The 26,999-nt window shown below is 42.7% G+C and overlaps 1 protein-coding gene across 5 annotated transcripts; it reads left to right on the forward strand.

Moving 5' to 3' along the window:
- Positions 1-3,155: 3,155 nt before the first annotated feature.
- Positions 3,156-25,889, forward strand: HNRNPR (heterogeneous nuclear ribonucleoprotein R). Of its 5 annotated transcripts, none has more exons than XM_028742725.2 (11): positions 3,156-3,311; positions 10,849-11,014; positions 12,987-13,105; positions 13,593-13,700; positions 15,209-15,322; positions 17,211-17,387; positions 19,021-19,156; positions 20,600-20,805; positions 21,954-22,103; positions 24,321-24,442; positions 24,608-25,889. In XM_028742725.2, the coding sequence occupies exons 2-11, from the start codon at positions 10,858-10,860 to the stop codon at positions 25,215-25,217; spliced, it is 1,899 nt and encodes a 632-aa protein (XP_028598558.1). In that variant the 5' UTR covers positions 3,156-3,311; positions 10,849-10,857; the 3' UTR covers positions 25,218-25,889. The 5 variants fall into 5 exon arrangements, with proteins under 5 accessions (XP_028598558.1, XP_028598559.1, XP_028598563.1 ...); XM_028742726.2 differs by having other exon boundaries at positions 3,178-3,311; positions 10,846-11,014; XM_077932067.1 differs by lacking the exon at positions 3,156-3,311 and adding an exon at positions 10,243-10,266.
- Positions 25,890-26,999: the final 1,110 nt, after the last annotated feature.

Here is a 26,999-nt window from a genome sequence, read left to right on the forward strand (position 1 = left end):
CTCTCCAGGTGCTCTCTTTACTTCCAGCCTGTGTGGCCAGAATGGTGTGAGCTGACATCCAGCAACACAATTAGTGCCATAGAATGAATGTGGATTGTGAACACTAGTGAAATTAAAGCTAAGAGAAACCACTTTTATATCAGAATCCAGTATTTCTCATCAAGCCCAAATGATTATTCCCAACAGAAGCATTTTGCCCAGTAAAGCAGGGCCAGCATCAGGACCTGGTATCCTTGGACAGTTGCCTCAGAATCCTGCTAGATGTCTGATACAGGCTTCCTTAAAAAAGAAGAGGTTTTGTCTCAGAACCTCTAGTTTTTGGAGGATCAAAGAGCAGCATGGAGGTGTTTGAAAAGGGCTTTCAAAAAACCCATGCTGATCATTTTAGTCCTAATAGTTGGGGCTTCAAAGTGTAGTGTCAGCTGCTTGATATGTTGGTGACTGCTCACCGGTGATCAGTAGCCAAGATGGGCATGGAACAAGCACAGGCAACACCAAATTGCTAAATTGAGTGTGAATAAACAACTGGAATAAATTCAAGGAAATCACAGAGTGTCAGAGCTGCCCCTGGTCCCAGCTCACAGAGGACCAACGCCAGTCCGTTGTTATATTAAATAGTTTTTATTGAAGTTCAGTTTCTCATTTACAGCCACGGCGCGCAGCTCTACGTCTTAAACCCTAGACCGCCAAAGCTCCGTCTGAGTCTCCTCCCCCCAGACACCAGTTTAAGACCCTAGCCTTGCTCCACCTCTTCCTCTGCTCCCTCTTCCTCTGGGTCCGCTTGTCCGCCGAGGTCTTGCCCTTCCTAGACTCTTCTGATGCTGAATCCCCTGAGTCTTCCCCCTCCCTCCGGCGAGCTTTAGGACCTGGTTCCCAATCCGTGTTTTCTGCTGTCCCGCGCGCCTGTACATTTGAACTTGGCGCGCGCGCCCAGCCTGCCACCTTCCTTCTGACCGTTATACTGCTCCTGTCGCTGCTTCCCTCTTCGGGGATGCCAGCTGGGCTTGACTCCTCCTCCCTGCTTGCCGGAGGAGACGCTGACTCTGACCTATGAGGCTCTTCCCCCCCACTACGCTCTGGTGGGGAAGCTGGCCCTGATTTCCAGCTACTGCTTTGGGAGTCTCCGCTGGCCCCCTGCTTCTGGTGTGTCCCCCCTGGGACCCCCCTTGCCCTGGCCATCGGCGCCCCCTTCTGGGAATCTTCTGATTCACTGGAGAGGCTTATGGAATCTCTCGGGTCACTGTCATTCTGCCCTCCACTGCCCTCAGATTCTTCCCCTTCGCTCTCCATTTCCTTTCTCCCCTGTGCCTCTGCTCCTGAGCCCCTGACACAGAGAATAAAATATCGGGACACTTCTGCTACGGTTTCTGATTTATCAGTAACATCCAAGTCTGAACAGACGCAAACAAACCCTACAGAATTATATCAGCATGGCAAGTATGCCTACCAACCACATTGCAGACGGAATGTAATATAGCCTTATACAGTGCAAAGAAGCGAAGGAAGAAGGGTTTGTTGAAAGAGGGCATGCTTTGCATTCAAAGTTTCCCGGTTCAAACCATGGCAATTCCAGATGGAGCTGGGGAAAAGACTTTCTGAAAGTCTAGTCAATGCACCGCAGATGATGCTGAGCTAAATGAATCAATGGTCTGGCTTTGAAATGACAACCAAGCACCTTCAATTGGGTTCAACGTGGGTCATTTCCCATTTTGTTTCCTTCTTACTGAAATGATAAACACCTCTCAGGCTGCATGTACACAATGCATTTAAAGTACATTCAAAGTGTGGTCCAGTCTGTGAATCCTGGGAACTGTAGTTTGTGAAGGGTGCTGGGAATTGTAGCTCTGTGAGGAGGTAAACTACAGTCCTCAGAATTTGGTTTTGTGGGAAATCATGCTTTAAACGTATTACGTGTACACAGCTAAAGTTGCATCCGTTGTGATGTAGTTCAGGTGTGGTTTCACTAATTAACTGAAACATTTATATTCCTTTCATTAAAAACGGCACTGGAGGAAGATGACAACCACAAAATGTAACGGGATATGTTACATCACAAACTATAACTTAATAGCCTAAGGTTATTACAATTCAAAATTAAATAAAAATGGATCATCAAGAAATATACAGTCAACAGGTTAAACACAAAGCACATGCCTCTAGTCTTTACAAGAGTGTTTTTAAATGTTTGAAACTCAAAATAATTTCTAATACATTAAAATTAAATAAGCAGTATAAGGACCAAGCAGCCCTCAATTGTTTATAATTTATGTTACACATAATATATAATATAGTGTAACGGATCATATAGTATAGAAAGTTGAAAATCCACAAATATACAAGCCAACATTGTGCAGCCCTATACATATCTACACAGAAATAAATTCCACTGAGTTAAATAGGGGGTTGAAACCTAAATCGAGTCCAACAAAAAATCAAAATAACGCACTGCAATATATATATTTAAAGGGAAAGAAAAAAAAACCACAGTAATATAAAACGCTAATGCCCTATCTTCTTTTTCTTTCTAATAGAAATGTTTCAATCCATTTATTAAAGGGAATTAAGAAAGGGTCCTAGTACACAGACGTCTTTGGGAAGAAAGGACTTGTGATTTAGAGGCTACAACCGAAAAGGTCCGACCACTGCCTCTGCTGCAGAAATACACCTGCGCCCCCATAAAATGATAAGGATAAATCCCTAAATCTAGAAGAGGAGCGTGTCAGGAAGAGAGAATCTGTACTAAACTTCTTGCGAAACTAGGCTTTGTTTTTGGTTTTTACTTGTGAAGGGATTTATTTTGGGTGTTTTTCAAGAGGGAGCCTTCAAAGACGTCCAGGCTGAAGTACCGCCAGATACCCTAACAGAGAGGCCTTCGCAAGGCTGAAAGAGCGAGGCGACCAGCAAGCCTCCTTTGTCTGCAAAAGAACTACAAAAAGCGGGAACCGTCCGCTCTTTTTTTTAAGCGCTGGATTCCTTCCCTCTCTCCCCCCCCCCACCTCCTCCCCCGCCTAACCCTACCGGCGCGCCATGGCTTTCCCAGCCGTGCGGATTGGCCGGAGCTTTCCTCGGGCTCTGATTGGCCGCGGGGGCCCTCCGCCTGCTCCCGCCTCCTAGCGCCGATAGACTCTCCGGCCTGCCTCTCCGAAACGCCTCCCCCGGATTGGACGCCGGGGAGCAGTCCCTGGAAACAGTTCCGGGAAACCCCTCGCGTTGCCGGGGTCGCTCCCGCCGTCCATGAGGGGAGGGAAGAGGAGGAGCGCGCGCCATTTGCAGCCGCTGCCTCCAAGCCGCGCCGCGCAGGTCCCGCTCCGGTGAGTCTGCCCGCCAAGGCCCGCCTGGCCGAGGAACCGGTAACCGGGGGGAGAGAAGGGATGTTGGCGCGGCGGGACAGAGGAGCGCGCGCTCTCGTAGTTGGCGGCGGCGCGCGCGGGGGGGGGGGAGGAGAGAGAGATGCCCAGGCCCGCGCTCTCCGAGGCGCCTTTTGTGGCCGCGGCGCGCCTGGCGGGATGCGTCTGGGCGGTGCAGGCCCCGCGCCGTCGACGTGGGGGCGGGGAAGGTAGGCCCTGCTGCGTGCGACCCCCCCCTCTCTAGAGTGGCCTCCTCAGCTGAGTGCGGAGGGCCCTGATCCGCCGCATTCCGGGAGAGGGAGAATGGGAAAGGAAGGAGGCCTAACCCCGCTATCATGACCTGGGATGGGGAGGAAGGAAGGAAGGTGTGTGGGTGTTTAAAACCAATGCGGCGATTCCTTTCGGGTTGCCTTTTTGAGCGCGTGGCGTGTTTGTAGGGGGTTTCCATTCCTGTAGAAATGGAAATTATTATTATTATTATTAGTATTATTCCTGCCTCTCCTCCTCCTCCGGTTTGCGAATTGCCGCCTTGAATGTTGTGGTCCCTAAGGGGTGTTTGCTTGGAGAGTTGAGGCCGGCGGGCATAATATTTCTCTCGGATAAGCCTTAGGCACCTTGAAATAGGGGAATGAGTCCCATTGGAAGCCGGCAGGGCTTTTTAAAGTTGCGGGCGAAGCTGTAACTCGGGGATCGAGCTGCAGGGCTGCATTCCTGTGCATCGCTGGCCTGCGGGAACACAGCACGGTTTTCGCTTCCGAGCAAATGTGCCTTGAGTTACTGCCCTTAAATACAACAACAACAGAAAAACCCCATCTGCCAAATGTTCCTTTTCCTAAGGGGAGCCTGGATTCATCCCCATTTTTTATTTTGGCAAATGGAGCATATCCCTGCCCCGCCCCCAAGTACCATTTGATTTGAAACTTAATCGCAGTGCTTTTTCGTGGCGCTGTCAGAATCAGATTTGGTTGTGGTAAGGGTTCTTTGTTCCTTGTGATAGACAGTGATTAATTGGGAATTCTGGTTGGTGAGAATACCATAGGAGCTGTTGACAGCTGCTGATACTTGTTTAACTTTGATGGTAGAGGAAATGGGGTGGAATGTTTTAACTGTAACAGGACTACACTTGTGAAGTTACTGTATTTGTAGCACCATCCACGGGACCTGTAGGCTAGCTAAGTTCTTTATGCAGCATGTGCTATTTTCAGGAATTACTTCAATGTTCTGTTTAGGTATATTAGGTATATGGTCCATCCTGAGTGTGTGTGATAATACTTGGTTTACTCTGGCAGGTGACTTGTAATTGTAGGTATATATACCTATTTTACATATGCAGAGACAGTGTAGAGTTTATTGTGAGTTTGTGGTGACATATAGAATCATTTGAGAGCTGTGGCTTTCATTTTTAAGTTCAGAAATAACTGGCTTATTTCTGAAGCTCTCATTGAAATCTTGATGTGAGTTAGAAGGGATTTAAAAACTCCACATACAAAGATTGCAGCTGGGCTGTGTTGTTAGCTTGTAAAAACATAGTAACTTGCTATGGAGTGGGGAAACTTGCTGAATAACTTTTCAGTTACAAAAAAATATACACAAATAATTTTAATGTAGTTTGCTAAACAGTAGTCCGTAATATTTTTGTCATAGCATTTTGTCATACCTATTTCCCCTTGCAGAAGTTGTACAAGGGTGTCAGTAGTACTGCAGTGGTTTAAGTTATAATTTAGCTTCTATTATAGATCATTATCTGTGGCTACAATCCTGCAACTCTGTACTGACTCACTTTCCTGGGAATAAGCCCCATTAAACTCAATGGGACTTGCTTCTTTATAGGATTGCACTATACATGTCTCTCATTTCTCAAATTTCAGTAGAGTGTAGTGGGCTACTTTGGTGACAATAAATCTATTTTGCTTATTTGCCTTCTCTTGAAGTAGGATATAAAATTCCAGTGTAAGAACAATGTTGTCTGTTGGTTGTGTGCCTATTTTAATTGGTTTTAACTATTGATCAAACTTTAGGATAACTTACTGTATTAAGATTTTTGCTTGGTATAAAAATAGAAACACTAAAATAGAATAAACCTCACATTACTCTAGTGTAAAAAGTTATTCTATAATCTTAGAATAAGTTTATTTCTTGAGTCATGGTCATGTCAGGAAGCAACTGAGCTGATTAGGGTCACAATTAAGGAAGCAACCTATGGTGAATACAGTGGGACTTGAGTGTAAACAAGCTTAGTATTGTTTTGGATGTGCCCTGCATTAGTGTGTCTGTAAGCCCTGTTCCTACACTAGTGCATTGAACTTGGGCAGCCCAGTTCAACACATAGAACTATAAAGCTTTGCAGCAGTTCCAAGTGGATAACAGTGTGTATAGGAGGCATAAAATTAGTTGGCCCTCCTGCATAAGATGCTGGAATTGGGACCCTAACTGGCACTAGTGCAAGGCTATACTTTTGAAACATGAATGATAACTAAATGCATAAGACTAATATCCAAGTGCAGGGGCGCATATACTCCATTCTGCACATAAGAACTTACAACATTCATGGTCAAAACAAGATTCTTTAGTATGTCTCATACAGCTGCCCTGTCCTGCTGTCATTCCACAAATATTTGGTCTAACACACTGGAGCAGGTTGCTAGAACATAGAGTAGGGTAGCAAATATATCTCACAGGGGCATTAGAAAAGCCACAGGTGCATTGACAGAATATCAGCCAAGTACTAGTGCAAAGGAATCTTGCATGGTAAAAGGGTAAAGTACCCCTGGATGGTTGTCCAGTCAAATTTCACTATGAGGTGTGGCACTCACCTCTGCTTTCAGGCCGAGGGAGCTGGTGTTTGTCCGCAGACAGCTTTTCCAGGTCATGTGGCCAGAATGACAAAACTGCTTCTGGTGCACCGTGCACAGAACACCATGACAAGTGCAAGAGTGCATGGAAACGCCGTTTGCCTTTCTGCCGCAGCAGTACCTACTCACACTGATAAGCTTTTGAGCTGCCAGGTTGGCAGGAGCTGGGACAAAGCAGCAGGACCTCACCCCACTTTACAACCAAGCCTGGACTTGGTGATTTAGACCACAGTGCCACCCCTGTCCCTGCTCTTGCATGGAGTGATGACTGGAGCATAAGATGCAGGTTATTTTGCACAGGTGAAAGCAAAAAAGTGGTGTTTGGGAAGGAGCCCGCAAATGTGGGGCTTTGGTAGCCAGCCATTATTTATGGTCACCTCCAACCCTGGCCCCACCCCCTACCCCTCTGCACAGAGTGTCTATATGTGTGTGCTCCATCTCTGACACTACACAGTGTCATGCAGTGTAAGAGACTGAGCTTGGAATAAGGTTAATAGGTGGGAGGGTCTCACCCTTGATTTCACACTGTGCCTTAGAGGCATTCTGAGTGCCTTTAGCCTGAGTTCCAGACTTGGGGCAGCGGGAGGTCGGGTAAGTCTCTTTATCTTGCTTTGGAAGTTTAGTGACTCGAAAGCACAATGTGAAGTCAGAGTCTAGGGAAGAGGGGTGGTTGCCATGGTAACTGCGATGAGTGAATCTGTGGACCTCTGAGCATAGCATCAGGCTTTTAGTTATATGCATTGCTGTATTTGCAGCAACCTGTGCTTGGTGGTGGTAGTAGTAATATTAGAGCAGAAGGCTGAGAAGAATAGCCTGGTAAATACCCAGTTTCTGTAATTATTTGTGTAACGAGTTTGTTTAGTTTTTAAGTTTGCCATAGTTTGGTATATTCAGAAGAAAAGAGAATCCTCTTGAACATCTTTATGGAAAGGCAGAACAGAAGCTTGATAAGTATGTGAGGAAAATTCTTAACTAATTGTATTGGATCATAAACTGTGTTATTGAATGTTTTTTATCTGCATTTGTAAATTCAGTGCAAATGAGTCCATTATAGTGAGTTGTGAAGGTAAAACTCAAAAACAATAGTAGTACTGGATCATGTGAATTTGTTGATGGGTTTCGATTGCACAGTGACTGTTAGTTTATTTTTTGTTCTTCCCATCTTTCTACAGAAGGTCAGGGTGTCTTAACAGCAACTATAAAAAACAAACACGATAAAGCAATTTAAACCATCAGCTGTTTATATGAAGAACTATAATGCCATGTAGTGAAAAATAAACAGTACTCTGCAGTATAGATTTAGGCTCCATACCAACTGTATTCCAAAAGCCTAGACATAAATGTTTTCAGTTTGGTGCCTGAATGTTATCAGCATGGCCGGGGGAGGGGGTACAATCACATTTCCTCCAGAAAGGATTTCCCTGGCCCCAAAAGCTTACTTCATGTCAAAGCTTGTATGCAGTTCTTTCACAGCTGCATGCAGAATAGAACAGTAAAATATGGAGACAAATCTGGAGTATTGCTTGTTCTGACATTCTGCTTATACTGTATATAATTTTCATACATGAATATTTGTTAAGTAATTTGTGTAACAAACTGAACTGTGGTGAAGGTGTCATTTCCCTGGGATTGATATATTGTTGTTTTTTAATAGTTTATTTAATACACTTACCTTCCTTCTCTTGTGACACTTAAAAGTCAGCATACATAGGATTCCCATGGAGTCTCTCATCTATCGACTGAGCCAACCCAGACTTGTTTAGCTTCATCAAGGTTACTGCTTTGCTAATAAAGCTGTATTAGCATATTTCTAATAATGCTAATAACTAAGTAGTTATATAAAATATGAACCTCCCCATAAACACTCTAGACTCTGATTCCTTGTGGAATCCACAACTGTCTGCAGAAAGGCAAAGCTCTGCCCATGAGGGCCAAGTTTCTTTTTCATTGTGCTACCACCTCTGAAGAGAAATTAGAATGGCCTTGAAGTATTTTCTAGGAATTCTATGTACATAGGGTAGCCAAACTTATCTGTAAATATCTTAATCAACCAATCATCTTTTTTATCACTAAAACATTGATAGACATGCTTGTTTCTTCTGTATTCTTTTTCAAGCCCTTGAGAGATGCACTGAAGTGCATTGAGAATCTTTATAAATGTCAGCTATATGAACATTCTCTTGGAGGAGAATGCTTTGAAACGACAGTATTTAGAATAAGAAGTAAAGGTGGGTGCTACATATCCCCATATCCCTCAAGTTGTCTTTGCTTTGGTAGTGTTGGCATTTCATTGTTGGAGATAATCAAGCCCAAGTTCCTGTGATCAGGCGAAGGGTCCCATCTGCACTTTCTATTTAAAGCAGTATTATATCACTTTAAACAGTCATGGCTTCCGCCAAAGAATCCTGGGAAGTGTATGTTGTTAAGGATTCTGAGAGTTGTTAATAGACTTCGGTTCCCTTTAGAGAGCTACAATTCACAGAGTTCTATGGGAAGAGAGGATGACTGGAGTTTGGAGCTCAGTGATAGTACCAGGGGGTCTCCTAAATACTCTCAGCACCCTTAATAAACTAGGAGTCTTAGGGTGAAGATGCTGTTTTTAGTGGTCTGATGATGTTTTAAATATACAGTGGACCTTCTGGATACAGATTTAATTTGTTCCGGGGGTCTGTGCACACCCCGAAAAATCCGTAACCAGAGGCACCGCTTCTGCGCAAGGGCACAGCATGATAGAGCGCTTCCGCGTATGCGCGAGTGGCGAAACCCGGAAAAATACTTCCAGGTTTGCCGCTTTCGCAACCCGAAGATTGCATATCCAGAGAGGTACGTAACCTAAGGGTTCACTGTATAGTGCAGATGAGGTATCTAGAAACAATGAATCTCCCATTTGTCCCACTAGCCTTTGCTTGGATACAATTTTCACTAGAAAAATGGCTTTGTGTGTGGCGGACCTACTTTTTTCGGTGTTGTGTTCCCCGCAAAGGAAGTAACAGGTGACAAAGCAGAACTGGAACCCATAAAATGCTGCATGTAGTGTGGCTGTAACACTTCAAAACATGCTTTCACTTGAGGCGGGGAAATGAGGTTTAATATAACCAGACTAACCACTGAGAAATTCTTTGGGGAAAACTTGTAGCATCATAATCCCGTGTTCAGGGTGCAGTATTTGCTAAGAAGTAACTGGTCTTAATTCTTTGTGGAGTTTTGTCTCTTCATGCACCACTGCTGCTTTTCATGTAAGTGCAGAGGTATTAAGGAGCAACCTCAATAAACTAGAGGCCCCGGTTTTGTGGATCACCAAAACAGTTTTGTTCAGATTGAAAGCATTTTGTTCTTTTGGTCTTAAAGTAGGACATGTGCTCAAAAACATGCAGTAGCAATAATTTCAGGGATTTTGTACAGTCTGTAGTAGAAAGGAGTGTGGTGGCATCTGCTACAAAAATGGAATAGTGTACCAGTTATTCTGCACAAGCTACAGTATGGTCATAGCCCATTAAAGTACTCATTGACCTTGAACTAAAATGTTTTGATGGCAAAACTTTTCTGGAGTGGGACATCTTTTGTCTTGCTTTTGATACATTAATTGTATTGCATGCTTTTAATTGGATGGTTATCTTAAAGTTGTATCTAGTATTTGAAAGACTAGTTTTAGTGTTCTGCACTTAAAACGTTTTTTAAAAAATATTTGTTTCATGTGTCTTACTGAGTTTTCTGGTGAAATCAAGATTGCTTTGCCTCTCTGCTAATACGGCACTGTCAACCAGCCCTCTTCCTTAAGTAGTTGTTTATATCACCTGTGCTGTCATGCCTGAATATTAAGCACCAGTTTGTAATCAGACACATAAAATAAGTTGGCAAAATACCTCAGTATTTGTTTGAGAAGATAGTGCTACTTTTTTTTATTCATATCTCTGCAGTCTTCTTATTGACTTTCGCATCAAGTCTTTCTCACTGATATGGAAAATTGAAGGTGCTGCCTTTCGTTTAAACCTTTCATTTAAACTCTAATATCTGGAATAACATGCTGTGCTATGATATGCAGAATTTAATACAAGTTCATCTTGCTGGTATGTGACATGCAATTCGTTTATCGATTGTTCCACTTGTGCAAAACCTAATGTGGCATGTTGTTTTTTATTTTTTTAAAAAAGTGTTCTGGCAACTAGTGTACATTAAAGCAGCATGGCTTCTCTTATGTAACAGGATTTGAAGGAAGGTATGGAAATAAGCCAGAAAACTATGGGAAAGATGGAAAGCAAGTATTGACATTTGCATATTAAGCTGCCCTGTAGGCCTCTGTATTAAGCACATTGACTTAAAATCTTTTTGAGACCAGGGTAATAATGGCAGATGTTCATGCATTTCAGTATACTCCCCACCACTAAGATCACAGAAATTAATGCCAAAATCAAAATTAGATCTGATGTACATGAAGTGCTTAAAATTGTGCGCTATTCCATGTACATGTTCCACAGTATTTAGAACTGTACTTATTTAATGTAGGTGAGCTGCATTCTAAAGGCTTTAAATAATAGGTTTAATTCAAGTCACTTGCAGCATGTTTACAAATTAGTTTAGATAAATGCATTGTCCTACAAATTAGTTATTTCTGGCTTTATGTAATATAGCTCCTGAATTTTTTCCAGCAGCATAATAAAATGGCTAATCAGGTGAATGGTAATGCGGTACAGTTAAAAGAAGAGGAAGAACCAATGGATACTTCCAGTGTAACTCACACAGAACACTACAAGACACTGATAGAGGCAGGCCTCCCACAGAAGGTGGCAGAGAGACTTGATGAAATATTTCAGACAGGTATAATATGCATTTCTTGTTTCTGATTGGTTATGAAAGTGAAGGCAAACGATTTTCAAATTTTTAGGTTTTAAAGTTGAAAAAATTTACTTGTGTTTTGTACTGTGTAGCTTTGAATGTACAGCTGCTTTCACTTCTTTGAGGTCAAATTGGGTTTGACATGTTGACAGTATCTTAGGTCATCAGGGCACTTAACTGTTTCATAGACATAAGTAAAAGTGGACATTCCAGCTTACTGAATTATAAGTTTCCTCTATAAAATAATCACCAATTTATAGTTACTGTGCTAAACACTTAATATTTCAATAGGTGCTTGGCTTATTGAGGGAAATAGCTTGCTTGCTTGCTTGACTTAGGGCTACGTTTGAATTCCAGTCTGTAAGTGAATTTCATGTTTGTCCAGCTCCTAGTGAATATTTCAGTCCATATCAGTAATTACACTGATGTGTTCAGATTAATAATTATTATTTGAATTACGTTTATCTTGCATGGAGCAAGTGGCTTATTGTGTATTCTAAAGAGAGAGAGAGAACACATGTTCTGCTTAGGAAACACATATTTTTTGGGGTGTGATATAGAAACTTCCTCTTCCTCTTTAGTATGCGTGTTGTGAATATATTTAGAAATATAAATGGAACTGCTTCATGCCCTTATCTCAAATATTTCAGTGGCAAGATCTGCTTTATCTTTCCCCCCTAAAATACTCCAAAAGTTATGCAAGTTTAAGGCAGTTCAAAACAATACCATATCTGTCTTCTTTATGTTGATATTTTGACTCATGTGGCTGATCTGTCTTGAATGACAATCCCAATGAGTGCCTGCCAGATAGCTTTTATTTCCTTAGAGAGACACTTCTCTAAGGCGGTGCAATATGATGATGTACACTTAGTGGCTTGAGTGTAGCTGTCTGAGAAATGCATGTACAGGATTTTAGAATGTGTTGCAACTGAGGTTGTGTCATGAGGAGTTTGACATTTATCTAAACTTGAAAGTGCATTAATGTTAAAACATTTTACTACCTAGTATTCAACAATATTTGTACAACTATCTTCATGGTTAAACTTGCCCCACTGGTGTCCGTTAGCAGTGTTCGCTACAACTAATTTTATAATTAAACTTGGGGCTGAACTTCATTACTTTTAAAACCTCTGCTGAGTTTTGTCCCAGTACAAAATTTGCCTTCCAATATGCAGGATCAATTCTTAAATGCAGTCTTTGTGCACTGCTATTCTGTGTGATAGAGAAGAAAGATGTTTTCAGTGCTCTTTTTAAAATCCTGAAGTATTCAAAACACTCTGGATAGTTATTGGAAGTTGGTACAAATATCTCAGCACCTTACCATTTAATACTGATGGAATTAGAAATTTTCTACATTTTTCATAAACTTCTATTAACTTTAATGTAAAAGAAAGTACTTTATGCTTCAGAACTGGTCCTACTGTATGTGGGTCTGCACCTGTAAGCTGAATATTAGTGTACTTGATGTACATAACAGGGCTTGAAATAATGTCACTGGCTGGAAAGTTGTGGCAAAACGGTATTTATCTGTAGTAAAAAACATTCATTGTAATCTCCTTTTTATAGAAATGGGGATAATTTTTCACTTTAGTTTTTTTTGAAGGGGAGAAGTTGGTTTTATAGGTTGCTCAAATAGCTGCAGTAGCACAACTGTTGTTAGATTATGTAGTGTTTATGCATCGTTTGTAATGGCTCCATCTTAAAGAAATATCCTAAAAGGGAATGTGAGCCAGAGTTCATTGTTTCAAACCCTGATATGTAGTGTTGCTTTGTGCAGCAGAATATCCACACAGTTCCTGTTTCTGGATATAACTTTTTAGTTTGCCGTAGTTACCTTGATGTACTGAGCTCAAATTACTTCAACTTTAGCAAAATAAAATAGTGTTTTTGAATGAAATTGCCTCTGTATAATTAAATGGGAATCTGTAACTTTTTTCTATTTTTAATTTTTTAGGATTGGTAGCTTATGTTGATCTTGATGAGAGAGCAATAGATGCTCTTAGAGAATTTAACGAAGAAGGAGCCCTCTCTGTATTACAGCAGTTTAAGGAAAGTGACCTGTCGCATGTACAGGTAAGGTAAGAGCTCCTGTGGTGTGAAGAAATAGGTTCACAAATGTAGCATTCTTTCTAACATGACTATAACAAGCACCAACAAAGGTTGTCATACTTTTTTCTGAACTCTTCTGCACTGTGTCTTTTTGACAACCTTACCCTTCAAACACTGCATTTAGGCTGGAATCCTATGTTTCCTTAGTGGAAGGAAATCCCATTCAACTCTGTGGGGCTTACTGCTGAGTAGACATGTATAGGGCTGCACTGTTAAAGTCTAGAGTTGCATGCGTGTAAAAAGACTCTCATATTCAGAGTCCTTGGCCTGATGTGGTGTTCAATGGAGTGGTTGTTTGTGTTAAATAAATTGTACAAAGTGATTTTTTTTTTTGAAGCACTCTACTTAGTTCTGTCAAAAGTTGCAGCAGTTGAGTGTTATGCAAGGTTCAATGGCTTCAGGTTTCTTTTTATGCCTTCCTCTTGAATGATGTCATAAATTGTATCTGCAGAACAAAAGTGCATTTTTATGTGGAGTTATGAAGACTTACAGACAGAGAGAGAAACAAGGAAGCAAAGTACAAGAATCAACAAAGGGGCCAGATGAAGCAAAGATTAAGGTAATGTATACATATGCTGAGTGTACAGGGGAACAGATAAAGGTTCTTCTGAACTTCTATGTAGATATTTCTGTATTTAAGTAATTAATTGCATTGTTCTGATGTTGCTTTAAGGACTTGTACTGGAGGAAAGAATCGTATTGAGGGGGGAGGGCTTGTATGACATGAAATAAATACTTAAAATCACGAGTGTTGCAAATGCGTAATAGCAAAAGAGCCCTATCTATATATAGGAGAGAAACGTGCCTCCATTATTATAATTATTATATATTTATTAATTTATACCCCACCCTTTTCCCTGACAGGGACTTGATGGCCGCTTCTTTCCTCAATCACTTTAGCATGTGCAAGCTACCTCTTTCTCCTGGGAGAAAGAGGCAGCTATCCCCCACCCGTCCATGCAAAGGCGGCAGCGGCTGATGCAGGCGCACGGACGGAGCATTTGTGAGCCTTCCTCAGTTGCCTTAGAATGGGTGGGAGCTGGAGGAGGAGGCGACTTCGCCCTGTTCCTTGCATGGCCGGGTTCTTCCTCCATGCACCATGCGCTGGAAGAGGTGGCTGTGGTTTTGGAAGAGGCAGAAGCTGTGCACAGTGACACTAATTGTCTCTGTGGCTGGCAACTGCCTTCCTCCTCCCCGCCTTCTTTCCAACATCGTAATATACCACCATATCACGATGTTTAGCTGTCAGTGTATTACGACGATGGCAAGCAGGTATTACCCAGCCCTAGTCATTAATTTAAGTAAGCCTACTCTGAGTAGTACTTAGTTGGATACAACGCCAATAAGCAGCAAGAGGAAGAGCACTTCATTTAGCTGGGTGCAGCACCGAGTTGTTCGCGTGGCGACACAAGAATGGTCCTTCTCTGCAGTGGTTCCCCGTCTATGGAATTCTCTCCCCTGGGAAGATCGCCTGGCGCCTTCATTATACACCTTTAGGTGTCAGGCAAAAATGTTCCTTTTTAACCAGGCCTGAGAGCCAGCATGGTGTAGTGGTTAAGAGCAGTAGACTTGTAATCTGGTGAACCGGGTTTGCTTCCCCGCTACTCCACATGCATCTGCTGGGTGACCTTGGGCTAGTCACACTTCTCTGAAGTCTCTCAGCCTCACTCACCTCACAGAGTGTTTGTTGTGGGGGAAGAAGGAAAAAAGATTGTTAGCCACTTTGAGACTCCTTCAGGTAGTGATAAAGCAAGGATATCAAATCCAGACTCTTCTTTGGTTGATCTTATTGACATCCAACACCCTTTTAGAAGGTGGCCTTTTTGTGGGGGGTTATTGGGTTACTGCTTTTGGTTTGATTTTATATGTTGTGGTCTTGTTGTGAACTGCCCTGAGACCTCATGGTATAGGGTGGTGTATGGGGTAGATACATACATAGATAGATAGAATATGCAAGAGGTTCTGTGGATGGGGCTCTTTCTGGTTTGTTTTTCTGTCTTGGTAAAGAATGTGTTGTTGAATGCCACTTGTGCGACGAAAACATCTAATTCTTCATCCTTTATTCAGGCTTTGCTAGAGAGGACTGGTTATACTTTGGACGTGACTACAGGCCAGCGGAAGTATGGTGGCCCCCCTCCAGATACGGTCTACTCAGGATCCCAGCCTGGCATCGGCACAGAGGTTTGTATGTACATACTGCTGCACATAAATTACAGATACATAAAGATTGTCCTTACCTAACAATGGCTGCCTATTTCATCTAATAAGACTTAAAAACTAATTATTTAGTTTTAGCTATAATGAAAATAATTGTTAAGCTGAGTTTTCCAACCAAATTTTGACAGGAAACACTTTGAAAGCCTGTCTTTTAACTGCAGTAATATTCAGAGCTGTTGTTCATTTGGCTAACTTGTGGCCCTCCAGGTGTAATAGAAAACAGTGGTTTACTCACTGCAGCTTTGAGCTATGGTAAGCGATGAGCTCACATACTCTTCATCGCACCCCCCTGCAAATAGGAGATTGAAACTTCTGCTTTCATTTTTAAACTAGCCTTGGTGCCCCGTGACAGCCCAACTTGGAACTGTGGTTTGTTTAAACTAGGGTTAGTGACAGCAAGTCAGGATCAAATTACCGTATTTTTGGCCCATAGGACGCACTGGCCCATAGGACGCACCTAGATTTTTTTTGGGGGGGGAATAAAGGGGAAAAAAATTATTCCCCCTCCCCAGGCGCGGGGCTGGGGCGGGGGAGGCTTGGGCTTCCCCTGACGCCAGCCCCCAGAACAGGACCCAGAGCGATGCCGAAGCTGCGTGCAGCTTTGGCATCACTCTGGGAGCTTGCGGGGCTGGAGAAGGGGGAAGCCCGAGCTTCCCCAGCCCCCAGAACGGGACCCAGAGCCATGCCGAAGCTGCGTGCAGCTTTGGCATCACTCTGGGAGCTTGCGGGGCTGGAGGTGGCGGAAGCCCTCCGCCAGCCTTCTAACAAAGTCGGGGGACAGCGGGAAAGGCGCGCTGCGCCTCCCGCTGTCCCCCGAGTTTGCGGGGCTGGCGACGGGGAGGAGCAGGCTTCTCCCCCCCGCCAGCCCCACAAGCTCGGGGGACAGCGGGAAAGGCGCGCTGCGCCTCCCCGCTGTCCCCCGAGCTTGTGGGGCTGGCGGTGGGGCTCTCCTGAAGCCTGGATAGCGAGAGGGGTTGGTGCGCACCGACCCCTCTCGCTCTCCAGGCTTCAGCGAAAGCCTGCATTTGCCCCATAGGACGCACACACATTTCCCCTTCATTTTTGGAGGGGGAAAAGTGCGTCCTATAGGGCGAAAAATACGGTAGGTTTCAAATCCTGATTTGTTCAGAAAGCAGGTGGGGAACAAATGCGGTCATTTGCCTCTCTTTTTCCAGCCCATAGGACTCTCCCCAGGCCACACCTCTCCCTGACCGTGTTCCATGCCCTCCCAAGTGTTTTTGCCTAGCTGGAATGAGTCCTTGAACTATGATAATTCCTCTTGTTTCCCTGGATGAAATGTGTGTGTAGAAACCTCTGACTTTTACCTGACTGGAATGTAGTCTATTGTGAAGGTAAGAGTCCCATCAGTTGGACTGCCCCTATTGGCTCCTGGCCTCACCCACTTGAAAAGGTTGCTCAGAAAGGAATGTGACTCTCTGACTGAAAATGGTTCCCACCGCTGGGTTAAATGACCAGAGTTCCACAAATTCGCCATCACAGGGAACTGCGGCTAGTTTAAAATTGAAAACAGAAGCTTTTGCTGTCCTTTTGGGTGGGAAGGAGGGGAAGTGCATAAGCCCAAGGTTGTGTAGTGGGAAACCATTGTTCCCTGTTACATCTGAACTGAGCCAGTATTTGTGTTGTGTGCAGTGATTAAAGAAAGGGTATTCCTAAAGTAGCTCTAGGTAGTGGCCCATGTGCTTCTCTGTTCTGAGTGTTTGAAGAGGAAGATCAACCATTTTGAAATATCACCTCACACAAATCTATTGCGTTTTTCTTAATTGAATTAAGAATTATTTTTTTAAATGTCATTTACTAACTAACAAAATATTTTTTTTCTTTTCCTCACCAGGTTTTTGTTGGTAAAATTCCTAGGGATTTGTATGAAGATGAATTGGTACCACTATTCGAGAAGGCAGGCCCAATTTGGGACCTGCGGCTCATGATGGATCCCCTCTCTGGCCAGAACAGAGGCTACGCTTTCATCACTTTCTGTAGTAAAGATGCAGCACAAGAAGCAGTTAAATTGGTAAGTGTTATGCCATGCTATATATCTTGGAGGATGGAATGACTTTGCTGTGGTCACAACCTGTAACTCATAGATACTTTCTTTGCAAGTGGGCTCCCATAGTATTCTAGATCACTCAGTCATGAGCTATAAATTAGCAGTTAGCTAGTTATAAATAACTAGTCATAAATTGTTGCATCTTAAGGCACTTCTCAATTTAACCATGCCATCTGATGTTAATAAGGAAAATTGCAGGATGAATCTGACTTGAGTTCTCCTTTTGGACCTTGGACACAGAGTTATTATTGAGACCTCCTTGATAGCTGTTTTTTCAACCCAGGTAAATTTTAGTTGAAAACATGAAATAGCAAGGCATCTGCAAAGGCTTGGTTAACATTTTTTGAATTATTTGCAGTTGTAGGTAAGGATGGTTGGTTCCTCACCGAAGCTCCTAAAGTTTGACAGAAAGGGGACAAAATGATGGATAAAACTGGCTAAAAAGGGGCAAGGGAAAATTAACTGATAGTTTTCTGAGTACAGAGAAGTTTTCCAAGTACAGAGAAGGGTCCCCAAGGATCTGTAATTGATCTGTAATTGATGGTATTTATCTTTCATAAATTAACTGGAGGCACAGTTAATTGGTGAGTTAGCTAAGTGTGCAGATAATAGTAAATTAGGATTTTACCAATCGGGCACTAATACAATCCTAAACTAGTCTACTCAGAAGTAAGTTCCTTTGAGTTCAGTAGGACTTACTCTCAGTAGGATCTACTCTCAATTAAGTACCAATTGGATTGTTCCATAAAAAGCTCTCTTCAAACAGAGCAGAAGCTGAAATGCTATGCAAGAGCATCTTGAGTGATATACTGAGTGGGTAAATGGGAATACTAACTTCGCTGATACACTAATGGATTGTAAATTGTTGGTAACAGCCTAAAAAAAACCCTCCTTAAGGAGAAAGCTTACTGAAAATGTTAGTGTGTACCAGCAGCGATAAAGGAAAATTCACACTTGGGAAATGGATTGAAAATAAAGTGGAAGTATAATAGTGATGACTTTATATAAGTTCTGGGGTGTTCGCTGTCATAAAAATTTCCTGAGTCCAGGCTGCTTGATCTGAAAAAGGATGTTTTATTGATGGTGAAGTAACAGTAGATGATGTGCTTAGGAATGGAGCATCTTCCTTTTGAAGATAGCCTTCAGAGCTACATTACAGTGAATTGTACTAATGTACACAGTTCTTTAATAGAGACATTTATGAATAACAATGACCATGATAGCTAAGAATCTAACCTCCATGTTCAGAATCAGTGTACCCCTGAGTACCAGGTACTGGGATGAAACAGGAGATTTGTGCATGTGAGCTTCTCAGACATCTAGCCTGAAGTTTGTGAGGATGGATTTAGCATTCTAAACCTGAGAAGTCTCCATAGACAGTGTATACTGAGCTGGCAAATGCCTATTATTGGGAAATGAGCTAGACTACTGGAAACCTTAAATCTTTCCCAAGTGGGATGCAGGTATGAAGCTTTTTTTGTAGTAGATAGCATTTTATTTTGAGATCTTCCCCATTGGAGCAGGTGGAGAGTTTGTTGATCTGTGTACCATTAAATTGGAACTTTAAGATGAGTGTTCAGCTTAACGTTCTTTTCAGTGTGACAACTATGAAATCCGTCCTGGTAAACACCTTGGCGTATGCATCTCTGTGGCAAACAACAGGCTGTTTGTTGGATCAATTCCAAAAAACAAGACCAAGGAAAACATACTAGAAGAGTTCAGCAAAGTTACAGGTAAGGAGTTGAGCATATGACGTGTTGTAAGGCATTAACATTTCACTCATGAAACAAGCAGTCTAGTGTTGATAATAAACATGCCTGTTAAGACTCTGAATTTATTTAGTACAGTTATATCCTCTATCTTTCAGAATATAAACCCTTCTAAGGTACCACTTAAAATGCACACACCAAACAATATTAACCTATGAAACACGACCCAGTTACTTTTCATAGGGCCTGAATGGTATCCAGCTTGAAGTGGCTGTGCAGTTAAATTGCATTTTACTTGAACTTCCAGCAGACATTTTGTAGGAGTCGCAGGCACTCATTTGGACTTGGGAATTTCAGGGTGTTTGAAGTCTAATGAAAATTGAGGTCTTTGAGAGGGTTGCAGGCTGGTCTTGCTTCTCTCTCTCTTAACCCTAGGACCACTGGTACTTAATTTAAAACAAGTTTGCTTCCCCCCTCCCCTTCCATTGGCTTAAAATAACTGGGAAGGGAGAAGGTGGCATGGGGAGAATCTATACATTTGGGTGCCAGTGCTTTCCCACTTTTAGAGGAAGTGATGTGCTGTACCAGGAGCTTCTCTGCCTCCCTGTAATGGCCCAGAAGTTGTTTTGATGAAGTGGGGAAGCTTCCAAATAGCAGAAGAGTGGTGAGAGTGTGCAAGGAGTGGGGTGGTACGATATTGAACAGCCAAGTTCAAATCCAGTCAGGACTGGTGATCCCTTGAATGCATGCTGAGGTCATCTACGGTAAAAATGAGTCTCGCAGTGGCAGCAAAATGAGAATCTCAGTACCATTTGCATATGCGATGCCGGGATGCAAAGATCCGCCTGGCGCTCCCACCCCCCCAGGTTGCCCAGTGCAGGAGGGTGGAGCCAGCCGAACCTTAGTGTCTCACTGGCTCGGTCGCCCCCGAACTCGCGGCGCAGAGCCACCTGCAGCAGAAGAGCCAGCTGTGGCACTCTGACCGATGGGCTGGCTCTTCCCCAGACTCAACTCTTGGGCCCCAGACTCTCAGCCGGGCGCCCCTGAGAGTCCGGCTGCCCCACACCCCTAGTGCCTATGGGTAAGTCGGCCCTGACCATTTGGAGCGCTGCCATTTCATTGGAGGAATCTCCCTCCGCCCAGGTGGTGTTTGGTAGGTAGTGTCACCTTTATGATGCAGACCTCGCATTCTGGGAGGCCAGATAAAAGAAGAGGAATGGCAGCCCTGGATCAGATTTTGAGTGCTGGGCAAAGAAACATTACTTCTACCATCTCCTCGTGCTAGAAGTAAGTTTGATGGAGCCAGTGCCTAGAGAAGGGAGAACTTAATTGTGTGTGTATTCTGGTACTGCATCATTTGAGTGTGCTGAAGACTTGATCTGCTTATGCTGAAGCTTCTGCATTCCAGTTCGCATTTCAAGCTAGGAATAGGCTTCTGTGTTACATCCGGGTGTCTTGTTCTTACAGAGGGTTTAGTGGATGTAATCTTGTATCACCAACCTGATGATAAAAAGAAGAATCGGGGATTCTGCTTCCTGGAATACGAGGATCACAAATCAGCTGCTCAAGCTCGGCGTCGGCTGATGAGTGGGAAAGTAAAAGTCTGGGGAAACGTTGTTACTGTGGAATGGGCTGACCCTGTAGAGGAACCAGATCCAGAAGTCATGGCGAAGGTAATAGAGCAAAGGCTGTACTGCTGAAGTGACTAACCCCCAGATTGGGACACAGATCCCATCCCCCAAGATCTCACAGATTTGGGGGGGCAAGGAAAAAGGAAATAAAAAAGACATTACGCTTGTGTGGACGGACCCCAGCACCCTGATGGGGATACAAATTGCCTTCTCCCCAGTCATCAGATCAATCATTTGATGAGCCCAGAGGGACCAATAACACATCCCCCTAAGCTGATTGGCATGCAGCAACTGAGGTGTGGGGGACCACACCCACCACTGACCTGGACACCCCAGAGGGTTTGGCCAAGAATGAACATGCAGCCCTTTGAGCCAAAAGTAGTTTGCCATTACAGTAGGGCAGTGTTTTTCAACCTTTTTTGGGCAAAGGCACACTTGTTTCATGAAAAAAATCACGCGGCACACCACCATTAGAAAATGTTAAAAAAATTAACTCTGTGCCTATATTGACTATATATAAAGTAATTCTCTTGAATAGGAATCAAATAAACACAAAGAAAGTATTTTATAATTACTTTATTATGAAATAGTAAGTAAACAGAAATATGAAAAATTATAAAATACTTTATTTTTAAATCTTTCGAATTTTTCAATTTTCCCCACGGCACACCAGGCAACATCTCGCGGCACACTAGTGTGCCACGGAACAGTGGTTGAAAAACACTGCAGTAGGGTGGCTATGTCTGCGATGATACTTTGCCTTTCCCCCTCCCTGGGGAGTAAGAATTACCGAAGTATACAATTCCAGGTACAGCCATGCTTTTCCTCCACCTGGCAGTAGGGTTAATGTACTGATGCTGGTCAATGCCATCTGTTCCCTGGGAATCTGTTACAAAAAATCAGCAACATGGAAGTGTGCCTGTATGTCTTAAATGAAATCTTGAAAGTAAAAGTTGATGGAGGCCTAATCATTTCTCCAGGAGCCAACACTGAAACATGCTGTCAGTGGTCCGTGTTTTTAGTTGCTGTTTCAGTTTTAGTGATAAAATTAATGCCTCTTGTGATACAGAGATAAAGCCATCTTTTCCTGGATGGTTATTTAGTGCACCCTTGCATCTGAGCAAGCATGTATTGTAAGAGTTTCTGGAGTTCTGAAGCTGATGTCAAAATCCCACCCCCTTTTTTAACAGGTGAAAGTTTTATTTGTGAGGAACTTGGCCACTACAGTGACGGAAGAAATACTGGAGAAATCCTTTTCAGAGTTTGGAAAGCTGGAAAGAGTGAAGAAATTAAAAGACTATGCTTTTGTTCATTTTGAAGATAGGGGGGCAGCGGTCAAGGTAGGTATGCACAATTTCATTATCTAGGCCAGTGGGTGGGGAACAGTCCCTGATTATGCCTGGCAAGGATCCTATTTCGGCCTGTGAGGTCGTTTCCCCAAGCCACGCCCACCCGTCCAACCCATGAGGTCATATATAACATTAAGTGCACTGTAGATGAAAACATGGGACACAGGTGGCGCTGTGGGTTAAAGCCTCAGCACCTAGGGCTTGCTGATCGAAAGGTCGGCGGTTCGAATCCCCGTGGCGGGGTGCGCTCCTGTCGTTCAGTCCCAGCGCCTGCCAACCTAGCAGTTCAAAAGCACCTTCGGGTGCAAGTAGATAAATAGGGACCGCTTACTAGCGGGAAGGTAAACGGTTTTCCGTGTGCTGCGCTGGCTTGCCAGAGCAGCGATGTCACACTGGCCACGTGACCCGGAAGTGTCTGGACAGCACTGGCTCCCGGCCTCTTGAGTGAGATGGGCGCACAACCCTAGAGTCTGGCAAGACTGGCCCGTACGGGCAGGGGTGCCTTTACCTTTACCTAGATGAAAACAAAGCTCCCAGCCAAAACTGACGTTTGCTGTTCCTTTCCCTGTGCAGCTTGATTTCAAACTGCACGGGCAAAGGAAAACTCTTCATCTGATGTTGTGGTAATGCATACAGACCTACATTATGCAGCAAAATGGTAGCTGCAGTCTGCTTTTGCAGTCAACCTCTACCTGACTTCTCCCTCCCACTACAGCCTGTGCCCCACATCTCATGCCTTTCTTGAGCCTCTTTCCTAACCTCCAGGGCATACTGCAGACTCTATGGCAGTAACGCGTGCAAGCATGGTATTGGATGCAATCCAATGTATATGCTTTGAACCCCCTAAAAATGCTCTATAAATGCTGAATATTGTAACTGGTTCATCTAGTCTGATACTTTCCATTTAAATCTTCTTGCTCTCCCTCACCCCCAGTACGTTGGAAAGGTTTTACCAATGCATTATTCACATTGCATATGTTAAATAGCATATGCTGCCTTGTACAGTGGTACCTCGGGTTACATACGCTTCAAGTTACATACACTTCAGGTTACAGACTCCGCTAACTCAGAAATATTACCTCGGCTTAAGAACTTTGCTTCAGGATGAGAACAGAAATCGTGCTCCGGCGGCGCGGCAGCAGCAGGAGGCCCCATTAGCTAAAGTGGTGCTTCAGGTTAAGAACAGTTTCAGGTTAAGAACGGACCTCTGGAACAAATTAAGTACTTAACCCGAGGTACCACTGTATTAACAAAGTTCTAGGGGAAAATAATCTCTCTCCCCCCCCCAAAGACCCCCAACTTTTCCTTCCGCTTCACCTACAGTGGTACCTTGGTTCTCAGACTTAATCCATTCAGGAAGTCTGTTCTGAAACCAAGGCATGCTTTGCCATAGAAAGTATTGCAAAATGGATTAATCTGTTCCAGACTTTTAAAAACAACCCCTAAAACATCATATTAACATGATTTTTACTATCTAATGAGACCATTGATCCATAAAATGAAAGCAATAAAGAATTTACTGCAGTCACACAATCAATCAATCAATCAACCAACCAACCAACCAATCAGTAGCTGAACTGGGTTCCACACAGTCACAAAATCAAAGAGCCACAAAAACAAAAATGCAAAATAAAGAGCAAAAACTGACAGACCTCAGTGTAACACTCAGAACGGAAGTGTGGCACTCCAAACGGAGCATGTTTGGCTTCTGAAATAAGTTCGCAAACCAGAACACTTACTGCTGAGTTTGCAGTGTTTGGGTTCCAAGTTGTTTGAGTACCAAGGTGTTTGAGAACCAAGGTACCACTGTATTTGCTTTCCAGTCTTCTCCATCTTTAAAAGCAGCTCAAGCAAGAAAAAGTGTTTCTCACTGTGAAGCACTAATGGAGACTGTCTTGTCTTCCTTCCAGAAAGGGTGTTCAGCCTTCAGTCCAATGCCCTGCTTTAAAACAAAGAGCTAATAGTAGCTCTTCATTGTTACAGAAGTCTCTCCTACACCAGAGTAGGCACACAGGTGTTCTGTGCTTGTCTCAGGCAAATTTAAAGCGATTCGCTTCCTAAAACATTCAGTATGTAAATATGCATAGTGTTGAAATGGAATTACTGTGGACGTGAGAATATCAGGACTTAGAAGAGTGGAAAGGTGGGAAATCCTGAAGGATTCTTCTCTGCAGAATGCAATTTAAACTTCTTTCCCCTTCCAAACAGGCCATGAACGAAATGAATGGAAAAGAGATAGAGGGGGAAGAAATTGAAATAGTATTAGCTAAGCCTCCAGATAAGAAAAGGAAAGAACGCCAGGCTGCCAGACAAGCCTCCAGAAGTACTGCGTGAGTGTTAACTTCATTAACTGTACCGTAGCTCAAAGACGGGAGTTTCTGTCTGATAGCAACATAATAAAAATCTACTTTAATCTGGCATGCTGAACTCCGCTTGAACTTTTAAATTGAGAAAGCAGCATGAACTAATGCTAATGCTTTTTTCCTGCTCACTAGGTACGAAGATTATTATTACTATCCTCCACCTCGTATGCCACCTCCAATTAGAGGCCGAGGGCGTGGAGGGAGAGGCGGCTATGGCTATCCCCCAGATTACTATGGCTATGAAGATTATTATGATGATTACTATGGCTATGACTATCATGACTACCGTGGTGGCTATGAAGATCCTTACTACGGCTATGATGATGGCTATGCTATAAGAGGAAGAGGAGGAGGAAGGGGTGGGCGAGGCGCACCTCCACCACCTAGGGGGCGGGGAGCACCACCACCAAGAGGTAGAGCTGGCTATTCCCAGAGGGGGGCACCAATGGGACCACCAAGAGGAGCCAGGGGTGGGAGAGGGGGTCCTGCCCAGCAGCAGAGAGGACGTGGTGCTCGTGGAGCCAGGGGCAACCGTGGGGGCAACGTGGGAGGCAAGAGAAAGGCTGATGGGTACAACCAACCGGATTCCAAGCGCCGCCAGACCAACAACCAGCAGAACTGGGGCTCCCAACCCATCGCTCAGCAGCCGCTTCAGCAAGGTGGTGACTATGCCGGTAACTATGGTTACAATAATGACAACCAGGAATTTTATCAGGATACGTATGGGCAACAGTGGAAGTAAGACAAATAAGGAGGGCGTGGGAATATTGGAAAGATAGAATTTGGCTATAGCTCTACATCCTTCCAAAAATTAATGTTTCATCCTTCAGTAGTGATTGGCTGCCATTTGTATTGGGCTGAAGAATCACTCTATTGTGTATATACTCAAGTCTTTTATTATTTTTTTCTTTTCTCATAAATGCACTTGGACATTACTGAGCTTGCAGAATTCCCAAACACAGTTTTGGGAGACAGTGCTTTTTATCGTTTTAGGCTTCATTTTAGCAGTTTATCAGCAGGATGGGCGACACTGTTAAATCATGATTTTGCAGACCTTCTGTTTTTGGACAGTTTCATTTTTTCCTTTTTCTTTTTTGGATTTGGGATAGACTACATAGGCATATGCTGTACATAAAGTAAAGCTAGTACTTTGTCTCCGTAGTTTTAAGAAATTAAAACAAAATTAAGTTTTCTTGTATTGAAAATAACATGACTGTATGTTTTGCATTCCTAGAAGTAGGTTAACTGTGTTTTTAAATTGTTATAACTTCACACCTTTTTGAAAATCTGCCCTACAAAATTTGTTTGGCCTAAACGTCAAATCCGTGGCAATTTGTTCCTTGATGTGATTGTATTTCCAATTTCTTCTTGTTCATGTAAGATTTCAATAAAACTCAAAAATCTATTCAAAACATTACCTATTTCAAATTCAATTGTGTCCTAAAACATTTTATTGGTAATTCTTGCAAGAAACATCTTTTTTTAGATATAAAAAAACTGCCTATGTGAGTGATCAAATTCATGCAAATTTCTTGCAATTTCCAACATCTGGCACTTGTGGCATATGAGTCAGAGCTAGGTCTAATCATAGCATCAAATTGAAATTTCATAATTGTTAATCTAATCTAGTTGCATTTAACTTTCAATTGGTTGCTTTCTTAACAGCTTCAAGTACATTTGTAAACTTGTGCAAATTGTTTTTAGTCATATGATTTTAAGTCCCACTGTCTGGATATATGAGAAGTTTCATGTAGGAAGGCAGTCAATAAACTTATCCTGTTTTTATGCTACTAATATGGATAACATCTAATGACTTCAACTCAATTTGATAGTGTGCAAACATAAAAACAGACAATTATGTGCTCAATTTTAATGTTGTTTTTGTTTGCTTTGAACAAAGATATGAGAATGGTTGTAAATTCTTACAAAGTACAGTGAAAATGTAAATAAATATTTTATGCTCTAGATAACAGAATTGCTAATTTGATTATAATATTAGATTTTACACCCTTCTGAATGAATGATTTAAAGCTCAAATTCCCATTGATTTGAGATATCTTCAGAGTCTAAAGAACTTTTTGTACAAACTCTATTTTTGCCATATTTTTAATATTCATTTGACTCTCAGTTTATGATGTTTTACCTGTTTGCATCTTTTGCACTGTGCTAAACTGCAGTGAAGTACATTTGCATTCTAGGAAATAAATTCATAGGTCTTAAATTTACATATCATATTGGCCAACTTGAACATCCATAATAAATAATTAGCCCCTAATTTATGAGTTTGCCTTTGATTAGAACACAGTGAAAAATAACAAGTCATTGGGAGAGAACAAGCTGCTTGTCTGAACCTCCATTAGTATTATCTGTTTGACAGAATTACATTGTTGTGCGAACAGTGTTCGTTCTTCCTACAATTTTGTATGCTGTGAGTCAGGAAGATAATTTTCGTGGGTTTGTAGCTCTTGACTCATTGAGGAAGGAGAACCTTGTAAAAATGGCTTTTCAATCCAGCCAGATATTT

The sequence above is a fragment of the Podarcis muralis genome, chromosome 7 (genome assembly GCF_964188315.1).
Source record: "Podarcis muralis chromosome 7, rPodMur119.hap1.1, whole genome shotgun sequence".
Classification (NCBI taxonomy): Eukaryota; Metazoa; Chordata; class Lepidosauria; order Squamata; family Lacertidae; genus Podarcis; species Podarcis muralis.

Excerpts from the sequence above, each read along its gene's own strand:
- HNRNPR (XM_028742725.2), top strand. The coding sequence starts at position 10,858 with ATGGCTAATCAGGTGAATGGTAATGCGGTACAGTTAAAAGAAGAGGAA. Across the intron at positions 11,015-12,986 it reads TGATGAAATATTTCAGACAG|GATTGGTAGCTTATGTTGAT; the intron begins GTATAATATGCA and ends TTAATTTTTTAG. Across the intron at positions 13,701-15,208 it reads CAGATGAAGCAAAGATTAAG|GCTTTGCTAGAGAGGACTGG; the intron begins GTAATGTATACA and ends TCCTTTATTCAG.